Source organism: Pseudochaenichthys georgianus, chromosome 3 (assembly GCF_902827115.2).
Source record: "Pseudochaenichthys georgianus chromosome 3, fPseGeo1.2, whole genome shotgun sequence".
NCBI lineage: Eukaryota > Metazoa > Chordata > Actinopteri > Perciformes > Channichthyidae > Pseudochaenichthys > Pseudochaenichthys georgianus.
In genome coordinates, this window is record NC_047505.1 from 2,096,742 (window position 1) to 2,116,109 (window position 19,368).

Here is a 19,368-nt window from a genome sequence, read left to right on the forward strand (position 1 = left end):
AGTGGACTGGAAAGGCGCAATACAACTGCAGTTTGTCTCCGATGCAGGCCATACGTCTGCAGTGCTGTACATCACACAGTCGCAGGGACTCACCATGTTTGGCTGGCACACTTCTCCTCTGTAGCTACGCACATCCTCAAGGTCAAGAGTGGCAGTAATCACCTCCTAACACACACACACACACACACACACACACACACACACACACACACACACACACACACACACACACACACACACACACACACACACACACACACACACACACACACACACACACACACACACACACACAGTATAAAATAAATAAATTCTGAGATCCTGACAACACTAGCACACACACACACACACACACACACACACACACACACACACACACACACACACACACACACACACACACACACAAACACACTGGCTCTCTCCAGGTCATACCTACCACATCGCTCAGTGAGAACTGTGCTCCCTGAGCCACGATGTCTCCATTGATGGCCACCATGGCACAGCCATCGTAGTAAACACGGTCTCCATCGCAGCCCCTCTGGTTGGCATACAGATAGATACCTCCACTCTGGAACAACACCAACCACACAAGAGGTGCAGTACAGCTTTTAGTCATCAGTTGCATCCTCACAACAGAATGTGCTGAGAACCCAGGTTTCTGCATCCTGTTCTTGTGGAACAATACTGCCCGCTGGCGATCTCTGCATTGCCTGTGTAGGTACTGTAAAGGTGGTTGACCCATTAAAACAAAGACCTACATTAAGTGTGGCGATAGGTGCTGATAGAGCTGAATGACTTCAGGTAAATGTGTAACTGCTCATTTTCTGATCAGTTTAAATTAAACTAGAGCTGTAATGAGGGCCGTTTCCTAGGATATTGGTCCCTACAATATCGTGCACAACATACAGAGACTATCGGCAGACACTGAAATGAACCAATGTTCCCTGAACGTCTCATATGCAGGACACTGCCACGCTACAGGACTGCAGGGAGGCAGGCGCTGAGAGAACAGAAGTGATGTTGTGTGGGTAAAACAAGTATGATAGTTGGTCACATATTATCTTGTTCTACTCTGAGGATCACCCACTGCTCTCAGCCTGCTTTTGTCTTCTACATAATCTTCTATATTTGTACTATGCATGATAACAAAGGCTCCATGTGTCAATGTGAACCACGGAGCCGATGTGTGTGGCCCCTGGTTAAAGTATACCTTGGTGGTGGCTGACTTGATCAGGTTGACTCTTTGGTCGGCTTTGCGCAGCTCGTGGTGGCTGGCAGACGCGTTGGTAAAGATTTCAACTCCATCCAGACCCATCTGAATATGGGGACTGAGAGAAAGGACAACAGGTTCATTCACCAGGGTTGATAAAGACAGTCCACAGACAACTACAACACCCATGCAATCCTCTGTTGCCTCACCTTCTAGGGTTCCACAGCTCTGCACACATCTCAGTTCCTATGCAGGTGTCCTTCGTGGACAGCACGCAGTCACCGAATGGGACTGTGTCCTGCAAGATCCAAGCATTCACCTTGTTTGCTAATGTTTGCTGTGCAGAACAGACTGGCTAGTCCCTGTTTTACTGATCAGAGTTAGCTAAACACAGATGATGAAGGGTGTTTCCTACCTGCCCTGTTACCTCCTGGATCATTCTGGGCAGGAAATACTCTTCCACACGCCTTAAAGAAAAAACAAACAGATTAAGTTGGCATCAAATGCCTCTTTGAAAATATAGCTTAAAAAGGTGAAAAGGAACAGTTTCCCTACAACGATGGGGAATCTGTTCTAGCCCCTACAAAAGTAATGTATATACATACATACATACATACATTATATCACATCCGACGGGAGGAAATTCAGCAGCTCTGACTACCGATTTTTAATCCTAATGTAATCATCATCTTCACCACGATCATTTATGTTTATGTCGCCGAATTGACATGAAAGCACTGACCAATATGAATATACTGTAGTCAACTTCATTAAAACGTTATTAACGTGCCTAAACTCAGTAATTCACCATTTCTACGCATGACAACACACTTTGTCCGTGTTTGGCTCTCTCGCCGCACAGTGAAGCGTTCCCGCATTGACGTCACTTCCGGCTTCCCCCAAAACTTCAAAATGAGACGAAGGAATTTCCCCGCGATGTTCGAAATTATTGATATTTATCGGAATGGTATCGCACCTTCTTTTTTAAGCTGACGGTTTGAGATGACTAGTAGCCCAATATTTCATTGCACAACAGTTGTTGGGATGCTGTCACAGGCTCTTTAAGATATTCATTGCTATCGGGATGTTAAGAGCATTCCATGGAATATAACAAAAAATGTATCTCGAGCCGGTTTCTCGAACGTACCTACCCCACCTTTAATTGATGAAATAACATTGCAAGCGAACAGATTTCCCCAAAAGTTAAGTTAGTTAGTTAGTAAGTATTTCTTCAAGACAGTATTGTTACACATCACATACAGCTTACTCATTATGTGAGACACGACTCAAGTTGACCAATACATTCAATATCAAGATCAAGATATATCATAATGACAGAGAGATGAGAAGGGCAGTGGGGACTGACCTTGACTGGTTCCAGTGGGAGAACCAGCGGATCTCTCTGTACAGCCCGTAGTTGGCCATCAGCATTTTAGGTCTGATCAGCAGTATCTTTCTGCAGGTAATAGAATACATATATATATATATATATATATGCCAAGTCAAGTTACATAAATGCATACACACAGAACACAAACAACATGTCTCATGAGAGTGCTGTGCTGACGTACCTGTTGAGGAACAGGACCCGGCAGTTGTAGCGCACGTTCTGATGCATGATGGGCCTGAGGGGAACACAGTGCTGTCACCAAACCAGACTTCCAGCCACACAAAGGGAGAATTCTTTATGGTAACAACTGAAAATGCAGATGTTAAGAGTGTCCCTGGTTCTGGACAATCCTCTCAACCAGGAATAATGACTGATTTTGTTTTTAATCAAACACTGATTAAAAACTGAAAATATTTGGAATCACATTAGGGATTGATTATGTTTGCACCAATATTCCCATCTTCATTGAAAAATATATTTATTTGATCATGGTGTGGTTCTCTTAAGAATCTGTTGCAACAGATATGTGTTGTAAACACTGCAGAATACGATTGTAGGTCTAGATCTCAACAGCTTCATGACACTTCAAAATATTTTTCATTTTAAATACATAATTACAGTTTAAAAAAGATTGTGCTTCCTGCAATTTGAAGATTGCAATTTTGATAATATTTCGATTAAGTATGAAGCCCTTTTCTACACCTTACATGATTAATGGGATTATGAAAATAATCCACACAAAACAATGTGACACTGTTTGGACAGGACCACATTAGGTTTGTCTGACTGCTGGCAGGTGATACCCACATCCCCACGTCACAGATGATGTCCTGGGTGATGGGAGATTCTAGAAGCTTCCTCAGAACCTGAAAGCTGTGAAGCAACGTGTCCGACTCATAGAAGTGGTCTGCACAGCCGTAACCACTGTAAAACATGTAGTAAATCAGAAAATAGATGTGAGAAAAGTAAAGCTGAAACTGGTTTAGTGCTGGTATTTCAGTATGGAAAATGCTGTCAGTGAAAATGATGGATGCTTGTCTGATCATCACATCATGGATATTCATACCATATCTCCAGCTCTGGGCCAAGTCTGTATTTGGCTCCATGAGCTTTAGCAATCTCAATACCTGCAGAGAGACACAGACAGAACACAGCAAGAGTAAATGAGATGTACTGATTCTGTACATGTAACTGTATATTACATGAATTAGGAGGATTGGGAGTGACCCATAAATAGGTCACAATCAAATAATGTGGGGGAGAAACTATGTAACAGGGGTATGTAAAGCAGCTAAAGCAGCAAAGGCAGAAATAATAATAATAATGATGTTTAATTCTGGGTGGACAGGGCAAGTATGTGAGGAGATCATCAGGAAACGTTGTTTTTGGAGTTTAGAAGAAGCTGTGACGATGCCGGCCCCATGACCTTACCCAGACCTGGGGAGGAGGGATTGCTAGTTCTGAGCTAGGTCACATTGCCACTGTATGTGTATGGCTGAATGTAGGGCTGTCTTTCAAAATCTCTATGACTTGTAGAGATGTAGAGATTGGTAGTGCTGGGCGGTAGGGATGCTCCGATCGATCGGCCGCCGATCGATATCGGCTGATATTCATTACATTACATTACATTGCATTTAGCTGACGCTTTTATCCAAAGCGACTTACAATAAGTGCGTTCGACCAACAAAACACAAACTTGAAGAAAACAGAATCATATAAGTACATCAGGTTTCATAGAGCAAAAACATTTCAAGTGCTACTCAACTGGCTTTAGGTAAGCCAGTCCTTTATTAGTATATAAGTGCTTTGTTAATAGTTCTATCGCTCGAAGTGGAGTCGAGAGAGATGAGTTTTCAGTCTGCGCCGGAAGGTGTGTAAGCTATCTGCTGTCCTGATGTCAATGGGAGCTCATTCCACCATCTTGGAGCCAGGATAGCAAACCCGCGTGTTTTTGCTGATGGGAACTTGGTTCCCCTTCGCAGTGCGGGTGCAGCGAGCCGTTTGGCTGATGCAGAGCGGAGTGCACGTGCTGGGGTGTACGATTAACCATGTCCTGGATGTAGGAAGGGCCAGATCCATTCGCAGCATGGTACGCAAGCACCAGGGTCTTGAAGTGGATTCTAGCAGTTACCGGAAGCCAGTGAAGGGAGCGGAGGAGCGGAGTGGTGTGGGAGAATTTAGGGAGGTTGAAGACCAGACGAGCCGCTGCATTCTGGATGAGCTGCAGAGGTCGGATGGCACATGCAGGTAGACCAGCCAGGAGGGAGTTGCAGTAGTCTAGGCGTGAGATGACGAGAGCCTGGACCAGAACCTGCGTGGCTTTCTGGGTCAGCTGGGGACGCATCCTCCTGATGCTGTAGAGCGTGTATCTGCAGCAGCGGGTTGTAGCAGCTATGTTTGCAGTGAAGGACAGGATGTTATCTAGGGTCACACCCAGAGTCCTTGCAGTCTGAGTCGGGGAAACAACAGAGGTGCCGATGTTGATGGTCAGGTCAAGAGTGGGACAATCTTTTCCCGGAAGGAAAAGCAGTTCAGTTTTGTCAAGGTTGAGCTTGAGGTGGTGAGCAGACATCCACTGAGTCAGCTAGACGAGCAGAGATGCGTGCGACGACCTGGGTCTCTGAGCGGGGGAAGGACAGGACTCATTGGGTGTCGTCAGCGTAGCAGTGGTATGAAAAACCAAGTAACCCTGTAGGTGCGGTCTTTGAGGTATGAGGTGAGGAGGGAAAGTGCAGAGCCTGAAGGAGGATCTGATGGTTCACCGTGTCGAATGCAGCAGACAGGTCCAACAGGATGATGACAGAGGAGAGGGAGGCTGCTTTAGCCGTGTGCAGTTCCTCAGTGACAGCAATGAGAGCAGTTTCTGTGGAGTGACCTGCCTTGAAACCAGACTGGTGCGGATCCAGAAGGTTGTTCTGATGGAGATAGCAGGAGAGTTGTTTAAAGACAGCGCGTTCAAGTGTTTTAGACAGGAACGGGAGGAGAGAGACAGGCCTGTAGTTTATAACATCAGACGGGTTGAGAGTGGGTTTCTTCAGGAGAGGGTTTACTCTCGCCTCCTTGAGAGTGTGTGGAAAGTGACCAGAAGTTAGAGAAGTGTTGATGAAATGGGTGAGAAACGGTAGAATATCAGGAGCGATAGTCTGAAGGAGGTTTGAAGGGATAGGGTCCAGAGGACAGGTGGTGGGGTGGGCAGAGGTAAGGAGGGTAAGAACCTCACTTGGAGAGAGAGGGGAAAAGGAGGTCAGTGTGTGGGTGGAAGGAGGGTCTGGTGACCCAGCGGTGAGTAGAGGTGAGTCAGAAAAAGAAGAGCGAATATCATCAACCTTTTTTTCAAAGTGGTTAACAAAGTCGCTTGACAGAAGTGAGGAGGGGGGAGGGGCTTTGGGGGGGTCCAGGAGGGTGGAGAAGATGGAAAATAGTTTTTTAGGATTGGAATAGGAAGATAGGATGTTATCTTGAAAGAAAGTGCTTTTTGCCGGAGAGATGGAAGCATAGAAAGAGGAGAGGAGAGCCTGATAGGTTAGGAGGTCGTCATGGTGTTTGGATTTCCACCGTTTCCGCTCTGCTGCCCGAAGGACGGTTCTATTAGCACGCAGTGCGTCATTTAGCCAGGGAGCAGGAGGGGACTGACGAGCCTGCCGAGATGTGAGAGGACAGAGAGAGTCCAGAGAGGATGATCGATCGGTGCTCTCTATAAATGCCGATCAGGAGAGCCGATCACATGACGTAAAATACATGACACTTTTCTCTGTGCGCGGCAAAACAAGGTTGCCAAAATGGCTTCACCGGTCTGGCAGTATTTTAAAGTGTCCGAAAAAGACAATAAAATAGTGGTATGCAACGTGTGTGAAGCAGAAATCCTTCAGCTCCACCCGCTGTGACGGACTGGTGAGCGGAGCAAAACACACACTAGCGCAGCGGCGTGCGTTGAAGCTTGCCGGCGGGCATGTTTGAAGCTCGACCAACAACCAATCACATGAATCTCCCGCCCCGGACACACAAGCACGCGGTTGATTGGCTAGAGCTTGTACTGGCATATGATTGTATTGGCTGACGCTTCCGTCGAAGCTTAAAAAGTTGAACATCGCTCAACTTTTAAAGCGAGCAAAGCGACGCGACGCTCCAACAATGCAGTTCGGCAAAGTGTGACGTCACGCGTTGAAGCTTCAACGCACGCCGCCGCGGGACGGGCCGTAAGAGCTAGACCTAACACACTTAGCTATTTTATCTACCTCTGGAACTAGCTATACTAGTATTACGAGGGCGAGATCTTCTCCGCGAAATGAGGCTTTCACTTAGGGACCATCAACAAATGACTTTTCAATTACACAAGAACAATGTTCTTTTTAACCTGTTCGTTTTTTTTCATGAAACTGTGTCTCAGGGCTTCTTAACATTTAAAAACCTATTAATGTGTCATACCCACTTAACGGGAAGGAACTCAGCTAACTGACAATACGAACCATTTTTACAGAAACAAAACAAAAGTCTCACAAATCAGCCCTGAGCGAAAAAATGCTAACACACTTAGCATAGAATTCTAGGTAATAACCTTATTACATATCGGATCTGCACAAACAAGATATCGATTAGCAAACTGAGATTCCACAGATTCTAGGGGTATAAGTATCATCACTGAGCGATCAGAACTCGTGACAGGGGAAGCAAACACAGACATCACAACACTGAGCTTTACGGAGCAAAAACGGGACAGTGTCTTACCTATGCTGTTGTTCAAATCAAAAGTCGTGTTCAATGGCATTAAAACGATAAAAACGCTGCTGAAGGTTAATCCATAGGTTAATCCAATGTGTCTGAAATGATTACTGATAATCCATCTTCATATTTATGTCAATAACGGAGTTTTCATATATAGTTGCTATGAGAGCTACCAGAGTGTATAACAGCTTCCGGTTTTGGGCATAGGGCTGGGCGATTTGTGAAATGGCTGAACCGAAAAATCGCGATTTAAAAACATTTCTAGACTCCGCAGATTTGTTTTGCTTTAAGGGACTCCGTAATAGCTTACTCTCTCACTTTCCAGAACGCGCTCAAAACTCAGCCACATTGCCTGTGACTACCCAATCTGCAGCTCTGCCCGATCTGCTGTTGTTATGCTGTGTTCGTTATTCTCGCGTCCAGGAGAGAAGCTTTAAAATGAGACTAAATGGAGTCTCTGAGAAGGTTCAAATGGTGCTTTAATTAAAAAGGCGCGGGTATGTTACAAGCAGGATGTTGTTCAGTCAGAAAAACAGCTGTGTCCTGGCTCTCGTGAGCGAAGGGAAGAGAGCGAGCTCCACCTCTCCAGCTGTTATATCTCCTCTGCTGGCTCCTCCCTGTGTGCCGGTTGGCGCTGCTGGGGGCCGGCCCTCCACGTCTCCAATGTTCGTTGTTGCGCATAACAGAGGATTCAGACATTGTACATTAAATATATAACTAAACACGCCTTTTCTCCTCCTTATCTCTTTCATGACTTTTCATTTAACACATTCTAAACGCTGTAATAATCAATACTCCAAAAAATACAGGAAATACTTCACGGCTGGTTTCATTTCCGGTAGTTCCGGATGTTGTCTCATGCTACCCACGTCTGTAAACAAACGTATTCAAATAAACTGTACCTTCATTTAATATTCAGCAATGATAAAAGCTCGACGTCTATAGTTGTAGTGTTGAAATCAGTAGGTTTCGGTGTGCAACACTCCGTGTCATATCGCTACTAAATTCACCTCTATAGTAAATGGTATATTAGCCACATGCTAAATGCTAACCGGAGATGAAGGATTTTCAGAATAAAAGCTTAACAACTGGTTGTGCACGAGAACTTCTAGTTTTTCAGTATAAAACAGCATTTAAACTGACGGTATGTTTAAGGTACTTTATGCCATCAAAAACATTGATTTTAATTTATAACACTGTGCGCATGTGCAGAGCTGCAGATCGGGTAGTCACATAGCCTACTACAATCACATTCACCGCGCCACCGACAGACGTACCATAAACATGTCCACGAACACAGATGAAGAAGAACTCATTCCTAAAAAAGGTGCTACTTCAGTTGTATGGAAGTGGTTCGGGTACAAGCGGTCAGACATAGAACAAACAACTGTTCTGTGTAAGGTCTGTAGAAAGACGATCGCTGCAAAACATGGGAACACAACCAACTTATTCCAGCACCTGCGACAGAGACATGCAGTGGAATGGCAGGAGTGTGTAGCACTAAGAGGTGCAGATGCTAGCTCAAGCCACAAAGCGCCTGCAAAAAAGCAGGTAACCTTGGCAGCAGCATTTTCAACAGTCATTCCTTATGACAAGAAAGGGCCCCGGTGGCAGGCGATCACAGATGCGGTGACATATTACATCGCAAAATATATGGTCCCCATCTATACCGTAGAAAAAATGGGTTCATTAAGATGCTGCAAACAATAGACCCGAAATATCAACTGCCCAGCCGTAAGCATTTCAGCACAGTTGCATTGCCCAATTTATATAGCAAAACAAGAGCTAGAGTCGCAGAGCAGCTGCAAAACATAGTTTATTATTCCACCACTACCGACCTATGGTCCAGCCGAACCACACACCCATATTTGAGTATGTGCCTGCAGACATCGTACTTCCCGGACGACCACACTGGCGAAGTAATAGCCCAAGGGTTACAAGACTCGCTGGCCTCCTGGAAGCTTCGAGAAGACCGTCTTGTTTGCATGACTACGGACAGCGGTTCCAACATGATTAAAGCCTCGAGACTGACTGAGTGGCCCAACCTCCAATGCTTTGGACACAGACTTCACAATGCCATCAGCAAGTGGCTACACAATGCATAACAAAGTGCTACATGTATGTATAAAAACGAATTGAATGGATTGATGCAGTTGCATATTAGGTTCAGTGATGGCTTTAGTGTGGGGGAGGGGAAATGCGAGACAACCTATCTATTCAGTAAAAAAGTCTGGAGCCTTGATACAGTTATGCATAGTTGCCATAAGTGCAATAATAATGTAATACTAGTGTGTGTGTGTGTGTGTGTGTGTGTGTGTGTGTGTGTGTGTGTGTGTGTGTGTGTGTGTGTGTGTGTGTGTGTGTGTGTGTGTGTGTGTGTGGTGTGTGTGTGTGGTGTGTGTGTGTGTGTGTGTGTGTGTGTGTGTGCTACGCATTAATTAAATTATACTTACAGTGTGAAACATTTTCTTTTCTTTGTCAAACAGAATTAAGCTTAATTAAGAAGTGTTAGACTATCATAATGTGTAAGATAATATGTATGCGTGTGTTCCTGTGGACACACTAGGCTATGTGTTAAAGAGAAACACATGCATAAAATAATTTAACACTGTAACCGTCCCTCCTCCCACTGTTTTGTGCTACAGCCATGTCCTTGTATTGTCATACAGTTTGTTCTTGTGTTTGTCTGTCATGGAACATTTATAGTAATATTTAAATCATAAAAAAAAGACTATCACAATGTGTGAATGCTGTCCTTGTCACATTGTTTAAATGGTGCCATTCTAAAATGTTCCTTTTTGGTGTCTTCCCTTTTTCAGTGAATGGTATGAAAGATCCACGGATTGACCGTGCCATCGGGGTTTGCAAAAAGGTTGTAAGTGCCTTTTCCTTCAGTTGGAAGAAGAGAAGAGATATGGCAGTGGTACAGCTCGGTCTACCATCTCACAACCTCATCACCGAGTCCCTAACCAGGTGGGGTTAGGGACAACTGATGGTCGAACGACTGTTGGAACAGGAGAAGGCCATTGCACAGGTCCTGGGAGCAGACAAGAAAAGCAGGCACCTGGTGCCCACCTGGCAGGACATTGACGTGTTGGAGTCAATTCATAAAGCTGTAAGTCCACTGAAGGAATTGACTGATGCCCTATCTGGTGAGGCCTACGTGAGTGTCTCCTACCTCAAAGCGGTAATCCACCTGTTAAACAACAGCCTTCTGCAGCCAGGGGGAGACCGAGCTCACCAATCAAATCAAGAGCAACATACTCAACTACCTCAACAATAAATACAATGACCCTGTAACACAGGAACTCCTGGACATGGCCTCACTCATGGACCCCCGGTTCCGGACAACCTATATAGCAGATGACGAAGTGGACGGAATCAAGAAAAGAGCTGTTTCAGAGCTGATTTCTCTTCCAGCTGAGAAACGCAAATCCCAGCCTGGCACATCTGTGCAGGACCTGCACCAAGAAGAAGCTGCTGAACCCGTTACAAAGAAGAAGAAAACTCTAGCAAGCTTCTTCAAGAACAAGACACTGACCGTGTCGTCTACCTCCCAGTCAGAGCAGGACAAAATTGAAGCTGAGCTGTCATCCTACTTGTTGCCGTCTGAGACGGACCCTGATACAGACCCACTGCAGTGGTGGAAGCTACATGAAGCTAACTTCCCAAGACTGAGTAATCTGGCCAAGAAATATCTCTCCATTCCTGCCACAAGTGCCCCTTCGCTCGGAGAGGGTTTTCAGTACGGGGGTAACATTGTAACATGCCAAAGAGCATGCCTCAAGCCAGAGGTAGTAGACAGGCTTGTCTTCCTCGCGAAAAACCTGTAGACAACTTCCTAGAAAGTTAAAGGGATGTTATTTTGTTTGAGGGTATTTTTTAATTATTCATTTCATTATCATTATTTATTATTTGTTGTATTTCATTTTACAAGTTTTTTCAGGGATGGCCTAAAAGAGATTTTTTTTTCAGTTTGATTTAAAAAAAATCTTTGCACATTAATGACAGCCAAGTGGCGTGGTGCTGTTTTTATTTTATTTTTTTTATTCTTGAACAACTGATTTGTTCACATAGGCCTAGATTACTTGGAGAATATATAAAGAGAATATGTATTTAAATGTTGCCTTGGTCTGGTTTGTTTAGAAAAAAACAGAAAAAAATTGAGGTTTAAATCGAAAATTGTCCATTAGTTAGAAAAAAGAAAGAAATGATTTTATTTTTAGGCCAAATCGCGTTGCAGTCGGGAAGAAAAGCAATGTGGAGCGGCATCTCACCACTGCATAAGGAGTTTAACCGTGACACTTTTCGAAATCCCGTTTGTGTCCCCCCCACTTTACAAATAGGCCTATGTTTATTATTATTTTTTAACGCAAGCCGTCATCATCGCCACGGAGGAGCACGCAGCCTCTGTGAGCGAGCGAGACAGAGAGAGAGAGCACACCTTTATCTATTTAATATAGCCTAGGTGTACAAAATAAAGTAAGAAATCATTCCAATGTGTACTAGGGGTTCCCAAACTTTGCCATGCCCCCCTGTTGCAATTTTTTTTTTTTTTTAAATGATGAGTACATTCTGATGGAAAATATGACTAATTAATCATACAGCTTAATACATTTTCTTAATATATATTTGTATTAATAATTAATAATCAGTTATTCTTAAAAAAATGGTTTGCATTTATCTTTTTGTTTGTCATTCATTACATTCATTGTGTCTTCTGTTATAAACATTCTTAACACAATATTAAACAGTAATATCAACAATAAATATATTTTTAAAGCATTGTTAAAGTGATTTCTGTCTTTATAATGTTATATAATTTTGAACAGTAATATGAACAATTAACATATATTTTTAGCATTTTTTAAAGCTACTTATGCCTTAATAATATCATATATAATATTCAACAGTAATATTAACAATAAACATATTTATATTCATATATATAAACATCAATATTTGCTACATCCATGCTCTCATCCAGCTGCAGAGCGAAATATTCACTAGCTCTCACTTGCTCCAAAAGCTGAGCAGATCCTCAGTTTCACTCTCAGTAGCGGCAGCTCGATTCTGATTGGCTTGAAGGGCGGTCGTGTGATTTAAAAAAATATATATTAATAAATAAAAAAAATTAAAAGATTGACTCCAAAGAACGAATATTGGGATATTCGGGTACAGCCCTATAAACACTGCAAACGGGTCCCACAGACCCAAACAGCACACAAAGGTTAAAGGTAAGCATATAATAATGTTAAAATGTGCTAAATATATACACTGCAAAAAAAACTAAAAAGAGGAGTAAAAGTACCTCACGACTTGTTTTATTTTTTTTAAGTAGCTCTCATCCTAAAAAAGGTTGGAGACCCCTGTTATAGAACGATACATTTGACCATTTTAAGCTTGGCCTACCATTTGATTGGAGCGGCGAGGAACAGGTGGGGCTTGAAAAGGCCCACCTGTTCAAAGCGGGGAACGCCAGAAGAAGGTTGAGAACCACTGCTGTAGACGGACCCGGTGGAATCTAGGGAGTGAAAGCCTCGTTTGGCAGAGAAGATCTCGCCTCTCTATACAGCCAGCAGCAGGGGAAACTGAGAGGAGCATGAAGCTGCAGCGTCGGAGACTGCAGTCCCAGGTCCCTAGTTGTTCGTGACACTGCCATCTAGCGAGTAGGAGACATGAATATGAACGACAACGCACAGAGTGTGAGTAATGTGAAGTGCTTTTTAAAGTTGTATTTGTTTAACATTAATAACAATTCCGGTGTCTTGAAATGAAGTGTGATAACTATGCTAACGTTAACTATGATAGTCTTAAGGCAATACAAACAATCACCTGTTAGCTTATGATGATTGATGATTCCTTGTACGATGTGAGGGTCTATGGACAGAGGGTCTAAGGACAGAGGGTCTAAGGACAGAGGGTGTCGTTTTTCTCATACTGATATTCTGAACAATCTGTGCTGTTGTATTTGCTGTAAAGTGTCTCTACTGTAGGTTATTTTTATTATATGTACAGCACTTTGGCTCGACCAAAAATCGTTTATAAATGTGCTATATAAATAAAACTTGATTTGATTTGATTATGATAGCTTCTAACCGTATTAAAGGCACTAAAACAATTATTCCTTAGCTATAGCTTTCGGCAAAATAAACTGTTAGCATATTTGATTATTTGTTGAATGACACTGTAGCGTGATTCTGGCGAGCCCAACTAGGTGTCCTACAGAATTGTTGATGTCATCACTAATTACAGTAAGAGTGTGAGTAATGTCAATCGTGTTGTTTGTTTAAAGTGAACAACTATTCTGGTGTATTGGTCCTCTGTTAGCCTATGATGACTCGCTGCAAAACCATCTGTTAGCCTTTCCGTTTATTTGTTTAATGAATTTGCTTTCAATGTCACCATCTTTATAAGGACGTTGGTGTGAGGAAATATTTTGTTTATGTGTTTGTACCAAAAAGCATTTTGTGTTTCACATAGGTCTGCCATAACTTAGAGCAGGGGTTTAAAGGTTTAAAGGTTAAAGGGTTAAAGGTTCCGCTTTCCTGTTGGGGGACTGTGACTAACTGCCAGAGGACTTTAACAGACTGTCTTTGTCTCTGAATCCATGTGTGTTTGTAATTATCGATCAGAAGACGCGCGAAATAGAGGCCCCTCCCGGATTCTCCGGTAGATCGTCTGTGTTTTCTGTGTAATGCTTTAGTGAGTTGGAGGGTTTTCTCATAGCATGTTGTGTAAACGCTTTGAGCTCACTCACGGCCGTTGGCTCTCATTAAACTCAATGTTTGATATAAAGCGGACTCCAGCCTCCATTCCTTCCATCAACATTGCTGAAAAGAAAATCACTCTCACAGTTGGCACAGGCTACCGGGGAAGTGGACGGCGAGGAATCTTGGAGGGTTTTTACTCGGAAGAGGGCTTCCCGGGGTACTGCAGCTGGAGCTGCTTTCTGGTGGCTGAGGGAACAACAGACCCCGCCTCACCCCAGTGAAGAATCCTCAGTGTGGAAATTGTGCCCGTCTTCTAAATAAATAAAAATGGATTCTGCACTGAAATGCCTCTCGGTCAAACTGCATGTTTATCTTTGGCAGCCAGGTGCATAAACACACTAACAGTTGTTCTTGTTTTTGAGCAATCAAGCACCTCTTCAGTGACACATTTGATTTGATTTATTTCGAACGTGTAATACAAAAAAACTAAATTAACATTTTTGTTTTCTTTTAACATCTAAATGTATGTCTACATACAATATACATTAACAATTATAAATTGATTATATCCAGGGGTGCACATAACTGGTACGCAGGTACGCATGCGCGGCACAAATCTGAATTGCGCAACGTCACTTGTGTCACTTCGCGCCTTTGCGTACCTCAAAACATCAAAACAAAACACATATTTCGTCTACACGTGTTTCTTGTCAACACTCAATGGAGTAAACTACGAGACATGTAAAAAAAAGACATTAAGCATCGAGGTTGCCGTTTCGCTCCGTGCAAAAAATCTTCGGACTTTCTATGACTGACTGAACTGGGTGCTGGCCGAGCCGCGCAGGACATAACCGACGGACCAGTGAGCTTACAGGAGGCAGAGGCTTACCCCTAGTTTCCACCGTCTGTGGCGTGTTACGTCTGTGGCGCGTTACGGCTGTGGCGCGTTACGTCTGTGGCGCGTTACGGCTGTGGCGCATTACGGCTGTGGCGTGTTACGGCTGTGGCGCGTTACGTCTGTGGCGCGTTACGGCTGCGCCGCGGTTTTGGTCCGGCCTCCTTCGGCGTCATACCCTCCCGGGCGCGTTTCACAAGCGTTTCAGAAGCATTACGGAAGTGGAGCGTCGTGCATGACGGCTCACAGTTCTTGTTGATTTGGGCATATTTCCTGGACATTTGTACTTCTACAAGAAAGTAAGTAGGCTACGTAGTTAAATGGTTTATTTTTGTGTCTGTTTAAATCGTGTTTATTGTTGTTATTTCCTATTTTGTTGTGTTGTAGACTACAGACATAATTAATAATAATTGTAATAGTCCAGTTAAAAACAACATGAATCAAAGATGGGTTGCTGTATTTTAGTGGTAAAAAAAAAATGCATTCATCATCATAATTATTCTATATAATTTACACACAGTGTCTGTAAACCGAAGGAGAACGCTGGTGTTGTCCTTGTAAAAAAGATGCGTTGTGTCATATAAAATCAAGTGTTTTTCCACTTCCAATATAAAAACTTCGTCGTCCATTGTGCGTGTCGTTGTGGAGACGATGTAGTGATGTGAAGGAGGGGTCTGCAAATTAGTTTATTTGGGGGGTGGGCCGGATGCTGTCACCGTTCCACTTCCTGCCCGACATTACCTTACGGCTGCGTCACGTCGAAAAATAGACTACTTATTGGAATTATTGGTGGAAAGATTTCCTCACAACATTTAATATTCATTACTAAAGGTACAGCCGAATCATCACAGCGCACAAAACCTATTACCGCCGCAGATGGACCAAAAAAGGGAGCGTTTGAAATAAATGTGCGGGTCCGCTCAGTGAAACAATAACAACGAAACATGGAGGAACAAAAGTCTGCGTTTATCGTTTATCGTTAATCGTGTGTGTGTGTGTGTGTGTGTGTGTGTGTGTGTGTGTGTGTGTGTGTGTGTGTGTGTGTGTGTGTGTGTGTGTGTGTGTGTGTGTGTGTGTGTGTGTGTGGTTAAACACATCAGCCTGCGGTCGCTCTTTAGCCTTTCTAATGATTCTGAAGGTAAACACAGCAGTGGCGGCGATAGGGGGTGGCTACTTGGGGTCAAGCCCCGGATGTTTTCTGAAATGCCCCGGATCTTTCACTTATTTATTTTTTTTAAATAATATTATTTTTTTTGAAAATGTCTCGGGAGTAATGTGCAGTACAGGAGTCCATCAGAGAGGCAGCCGCTGCGGGACATTAGCCTGCGTACTGCGTAGCCTTCCCTGCCCTAAAGAAGAAGTGATCCTTCCTAGTGCCTGACGAGTTTTAAGCTAATAGCCTATGAAGTTATGGATATTAGAATTATACCGGCTCTCGTTTCAGTACACATAACAACGGAACAATAACAACGGAACTGACAGGCAACCCTCTGAATCAGACTCCGATTGGCTGCTGTGACTGCATCCACTCAGAGTGTCCGATTCAAAAACGTGACTTTTACACTCTTTACGTCACAAACAAAGATGGTGGATGAGAATAGATCTATAAAACGATAAGCAATGCGCCAGAATCAAGGTGATCTATCCGCATCCTTTAAAGCTCTACGCACATTCATTTCACCGAAATAAGTAAACTACTGTATTTGAGTGAGTTAAGGCATTAGTTTGCTTCATTAAAGGGTGTTAATGAGTGTTATCCAGTGCCTTTTCTCCGCTTTAAGGTATTATTAAGGTGGGGTTAATGTTACTCTGAAAGTGCACCAGATTGATGCTTTTAACTTCAATAATTAAAAAAATCTTCCAGGGGGAGCATGCCCCCGGACCCCCCTAGAGGAGGCGACGACGAAAGGATGTTTGGTCCACCCCCCACTTGTAAAAAAATAGCACTTTACCCCTGCATCCCCCCCAACAACTCCTGGGCTAAGCCCCGGATCTCCTACAATCCTAAATCCGACACTGAAACACAGTGAAAGCGGTGGGTGAAAGGCACTGCACGCTCGTCTTCTCAGAGGCTGAGTCAACCGCTGCCTCCTGGTGCTGCAGAAATGTCATGAAGTGAAGGAGGTGTTCCTTCTATAAAACAGCTGTGGGCAGCAGATACTGTGAGAGTCACGGACATGAATTCATAGATCAAGGCAGACTGGTGCACACACTCTCCTGTTTTGCCAATCCGGTGCTTAAACAAAAATACACCCCTGGCCGAAATGTCCTTAAAATGAAGTCCGAGGACAGAAGGCAACACGCCCGTTCTAAGCCGTGTCCCTCACTCCTCACATCCCAAGCTGCATCCCCAAAAAGTGTATTATGTTGTTACATCGTTTCAGATGTGATGTTTCAGTTGTGCTCTTGATAAGCCATTAAAACAGTAAAAACAGGTTCAGTTTCCTTTTGCTTTTTGTGTCTCCTGTTCACCAAAACATACCCATCTGTGATGGAAAAATAAAGTAATCCTAAAGTAATCTAAAAGTAATCTGAATACGTTTTTTAAGACATGTAACTGTAACTGTATTCGGATTACTTTCAGAGCCATGTATTCAGTAATCAGTAACTGATTACATTTACAAAGTAACCCTCCCAACCCTGTTCGTGGCACAGTTCAAACGGGATCGAAAATAGGGATGTCCCGATCACCTTTTTTTGCTCCAGATCCGATTCCGATCATTTGATTTTGACAATCTGCCGATACCGATTTTTCCCGATCCGATCTTTATGCAATGCATTAAGAGAAAAAAAAGGAAAAAAGCATTCAAGTTGTCCCTTAAGGTTATTTTTTTATTTAAATGACAGTACCCAACTATCCATTCTATCCAACATGGATATAGCTTCTTTTTTTCACAGCAGCACTGGATCAGTTCAGTTGTGCAGCATTGGATCAAAACAAAATAAAGCTTATCAGTGGTCCACCACAAAATAACCATGTAAACAAATTGAGTGCAGATAGTGCAGTAACAAAACAAAAATAACTCTACTGGAAAGAGGTAGCTTGACTAGCTTCCAGGCTTGGAATTTCGTCATTTTAGGGGCAAGGCCATTTGGCCTTCCCGTTCACATTTTTTTTAAGGGCACAAAGGCCACATGACAGGGCACAAAGGCTGTTTGGTTAAATTACGCTGGTCAATCAACATGACTGAAAAGTGTAGCACTAACATCAACACCAGTCGTTTTACAAACGGCTGAATAGCAATAGTGTTTCTTAAACGTATACGTTAAGTTCAGCCATAAACCACATAAGTCAGTCAGGGGTAGACAGTAAGGGTAAAATTGTATTGTCACTGGCCCCACCATTGTAACCGCTGGCCCGGAGCATTCGTCCACCAAAAAAAAATCACACATTTGTTGCAATAATTTATGCACTAACTACATTACTACTTGTACTACAACATTGTAATCATCAGTTCTTCCTCATTTCCCTCAATTATTCATATTTGGTTTATTCAAATAATGATATTATGGTCATTGTTAAAAAATGTCTGCTATTATTATGAGTATTATTATTTGTATAATGCACTTTCTGCCTTCCTGTCATTAGGAGTTAGACATGTAATGGCTATATGTAATTGATTTGATTAGAGCCTTCATTATCCTAAACTGCTGGGACATTTCGCCAATACCTTTTATATTGTCTACTCTTCACTTACTTGTCAGCATAGGTCGGCATTGATGTACAGAGCCGACAGAATACCTTGTGCAGCCAGTGACGCGTCCTAAAACCAGGAAGTAAGCTACTGGTTCCCTCCACAAAAAGCAATGGAATTTCTCCACAGGGTTTTGGAAAATAGCTGGAAATAAGGTCTGTGGAAAACAAACCTGTTTGATAAATGCACGTTTTGTTCAGCCGGATAATCTCCACATGTCTACCCTACTTTTATAATGTTCGAATCATAAATCGAATCGATAGATTATAAAAGGGTTTTAGGACGCGGCACTGCAGCCAACTCCCTGTCACTCCTTTAACTCCTCCGGTGACTTTCTTTTATTTGAAGATTGTTTTTTGCCCGGCGCTTGGCCGGTTACCGCTGGTATTAAAAACATTTTGGCGAATGGTTAGGTGGTGCGATAGTCTGTAGTGAAGAAGGAGCGCCCTCCCGCTCACGGGAGCCTGCTCGCGCTGTGCTCCGCGACATCGCGAGCAGCAAACAGCTGTTTGCTTTCCCCCCCCAACAACGACAACCACTCACGAAACCCTATGTTGTAGCGTTGATAAACGAAACAATTTAACTAAATTGCTAGTCAAAATACCAATACCACTGGACATTTTTTTTTACTTTTGACAGGGGCACAAAGGCCACTTTGGCCGTGAATTGCATTTTTTTTAACAGGGCATCACGGCCAACGTGCGGGGCAACGACGGCCATGGCCGTCGTGGCCGTCGTGA

At 43.2% G+C, this 19,368-nt stretch overlaps 1 protein-coding gene across 3 annotated transcripts in view; it reads right to left on the reverse strand.

The window, feature by feature from the left end:
• nadsyn1 (NAD synthetase 1) overlaps positions 1-19,368 on the reverse strand; it is a 60,851-nt gene that overhangs the window by 35,122 nt on the left and 6,361 nt on the right. For all 3 annotated transcript variants that reach the window (XM_034079590.1, XM_034079578.1, XM_034079582.1), the window contains exons 2-10: positions 3,670-3,730; positions 3,411-3,527; positions 2,785-2,838; positions 2,580-2,669; positions 1,629-1,680; positions 1,423-1,511; positions 1,214-1,331; positions 440-571; positions 94-165 (exon numbers count right to left, since the gene is read on the reverse strand). In XM_034079590.1, coding sequence (XP_033935481.1) covers positions 94-165; positions 440-571; positions 1,214-1,331; positions 1,423-1,511; positions 1,629-1,680; positions 2,580-2,669; positions 2,785-2,838; positions 3,411-3,527; positions 3,670-3,730 — 785 coding nt within the window. The remainder of the gene's footprint in view (positions 1-93; positions 166-439; positions 572-1,213; positions 1,332-1,422; positions 1,512-1,628; positions 1,681-2,579; positions 2,670-2,784; positions 2,839-3,410; positions 3,528-3,669; positions 3,731-19,368) is intronic.